This window comes from Parasteatoda tepidariorum, chromosome 7 (assembly GCF_982258835.1).
Source record: "Parasteatoda tepidariorum strain Cologne lab strain chromosome 7, Ptep-v5.0, whole genome shotgun sequence".
NCBI lineage: Eukaryota > Metazoa > Arthropoda > Arachnida > Araneae > Theridiidae > Parasteatoda > Parasteatoda tepidariorum.
In genome coordinates, this window is record NC_141761.1 from 86,026,541 (window position 1) to 86,028,686 (window position 2,146).

General features: G+C 32.9%; 1 protein-coding gene across 8 annotated transcripts in view; it reads right to left on the reverse strand.

Annotated features, from left to right (window-relative positions):
* Positions 1-439: 439 nt before the first annotated feature.
* LOC107438705 (SEC14-like protein 2) overlaps positions 440-2,146 on the reverse strand; it is an 82,119-nt gene continuing 80,412 nt past the window's right edge. For 4 of the 8 annotated variants that reach the window (XM_071183205.2, XM_043049352.3, XM_043049351.3 and 1 more), the window contains 2 exons: positions 1,890-2,146; positions 440-701 (listed from right to left, as the gene is read on the reverse strand). The exon at positions 1,890-2,146 is cut by the window's right edge and continues 50 nt beyond it. In XM_071183205.2, the coding sequence (XP_071039306.2) occupies positions 640-701; positions 1,890-2,146 (319 nt within the window). In that variant the 3' untranslated portion in view covers positions 440-639. The other 4 variants (XM_087168200.1, XM_087168198.1, XM_087168197.1 and 1 more) reach the window with 1 other exon arrangement.

Sequence of the window (2,146 nt, forward strand, 5' to 3'; positions counted from 1 at the left end):
ATTTCCGAAATAACCACTATTATTTTCGTACAATGAAGCCCAGCGGTTTTCCCGATCGTCATAATTGGTGTTTGGAGACAACTGTTTCAGCTAGGTGTTGATTATTAACAGGTATGAACAATAACTATCACATTGCAATTTCCTAATTAAACAAACACGCTTGGATGACAGGAGAAAGTTTCATAAATTCGCTCAGTTTAATATTAATCATATGAAATTAAATGTTATATCATTAATTTTCTATCAATTAGCAAACATCGAAAATCAATGTAACTGTTATTTATTCGGGTTATCTATATTCATTCCTATTGCTGTTTTGTATATCTCTGTTTACAAGTAAAAACTATCTCCAAGTGGAATATTATTACTTTATTACTTACATGTATGTGAATCCATATTTGTTAAGTGTAATCGGATTATGAAATAAATTACACAAAAATTAAAAATATCAATATATGTTTATTTACAAAATGCATACAAAGTACATACAAATACATTCAAACTTCTTCACTTTCATAAAAAATATCAAATACATTAAATATTAATCTCCTGCATTAGAAAAATCATATAAAATAACTTTATTCAATGGCCCTCGAATTCTTGCTCAACAGCCCTCGAACTCTTTTGTGCTCAACACTTTTATTTTGTAGTAGACTTGTTTAGCATTGAACCAACTGTTGGAGTTATCAAAACAAATGTATCTAAAAGTCAGTGATAAAAATTAGTTTAAAATGCAAAGATTAAACAAAATGAATGAAATAGAAATATTCTGAAAATGCAATAATTTTTTTTTGTTGTTATTTATGAATTTACCAGGTATCCCAAAAATTACGCAAGATGTATTGAATTAATAATAAAATTTATATAATTCTAATACTATAAATTACAAGGTGTCCAAAATTTTGTAAAATGCAATAAAGAAAACGTAAAGGAAATAGAAATGAAAGATTTGCCAGTGTTTCTCTTAGGCAATTAGTATTCGTTCTCGCCAAGTTTTGACTGTTGGACTGATCGTAAAGACACGGTTGCCAATAGAACACCGAAGTCAAGCATCACTGGCTGAGGTCAGAAAGCGGGTGGGTGACCACTTTGATCAGTCTGCGTTGGGACCGAGGATGTGCTGTCGATTAAGAAGCCAATCAGGTTTGGCACACACGCGTGACGTCGCTTTCAGGTATCCATTTGAATTTGATTTAAACTAAATGGTTATTTTATTTCATAGCCGGAGTTGAACAGCTGACCCAATGCTGAGTTTACGATTCTCAATGTTCAACTCCGTAGCCTAGTTAATTTGAACCTAACTCAGATGACAAGTGAACTCCTGGTTTAAGTATCAAGTATTCTGGTAAAACTAGAATTCGTGGAGAAAGTTTTGATGGAACTTACTTTCATTTGGGTCACATGAGAAAAAACCACGGAAACTTCCCACAGTTAGCATGATAGCAAGGGGATTCTAATCCATGATCTGTCTACCGCTGTGAACACTTCACGTCAGCACTTTGATCGGTGCTAGTCAGGTGCAGAATTCGTATCATCTAGCCACCGTTGAGATTCGAATCTCATTGACGTCTTTGGGAGGCGAATGCTCTATCTTTGTGTCACATGGTTGGGCTTCTCTTGTTTTTGAGTTGCAAATACCCAATTGTTCTAAAACTAAATAACACAAGTTGCCTGGTATTTTTTCACGCAAGAAAGATAGTTCGATTTAATTGACAAGCATTACTTCAATAATGAAGCTATTTCCTAAAAATGAATTATATCTAAACTTGACTTCAATCATCAAATACGCCTATTTAAAATTAATACTAAAGTTTCTTTTGATTGAAATATAAATGTGCCGATTTTAAAATGTTTTTTTTTAAAATCATAATTTGAAATGAAATACTTACAAGTTCCAGCTTTATTACACCTGTAGACTTTTTTTTCTGGTTTATAATTTGTCTCAATCCTGTGAAGGGGAATGACATCAACTTGCTTAGATTCTTTGGATTCTGTATACTTCAACCCGAAGTAGATGTCCTGCTTGGAAGATTCAAATTCGAACTTGATAACAGATTTGGGATTGTCAACATAAACTGGAACTTCTACAGCAGAATGAGCGTTAACTGTTACAATTCGACCGTCAGGCTTTTTTCGTAATTCACTG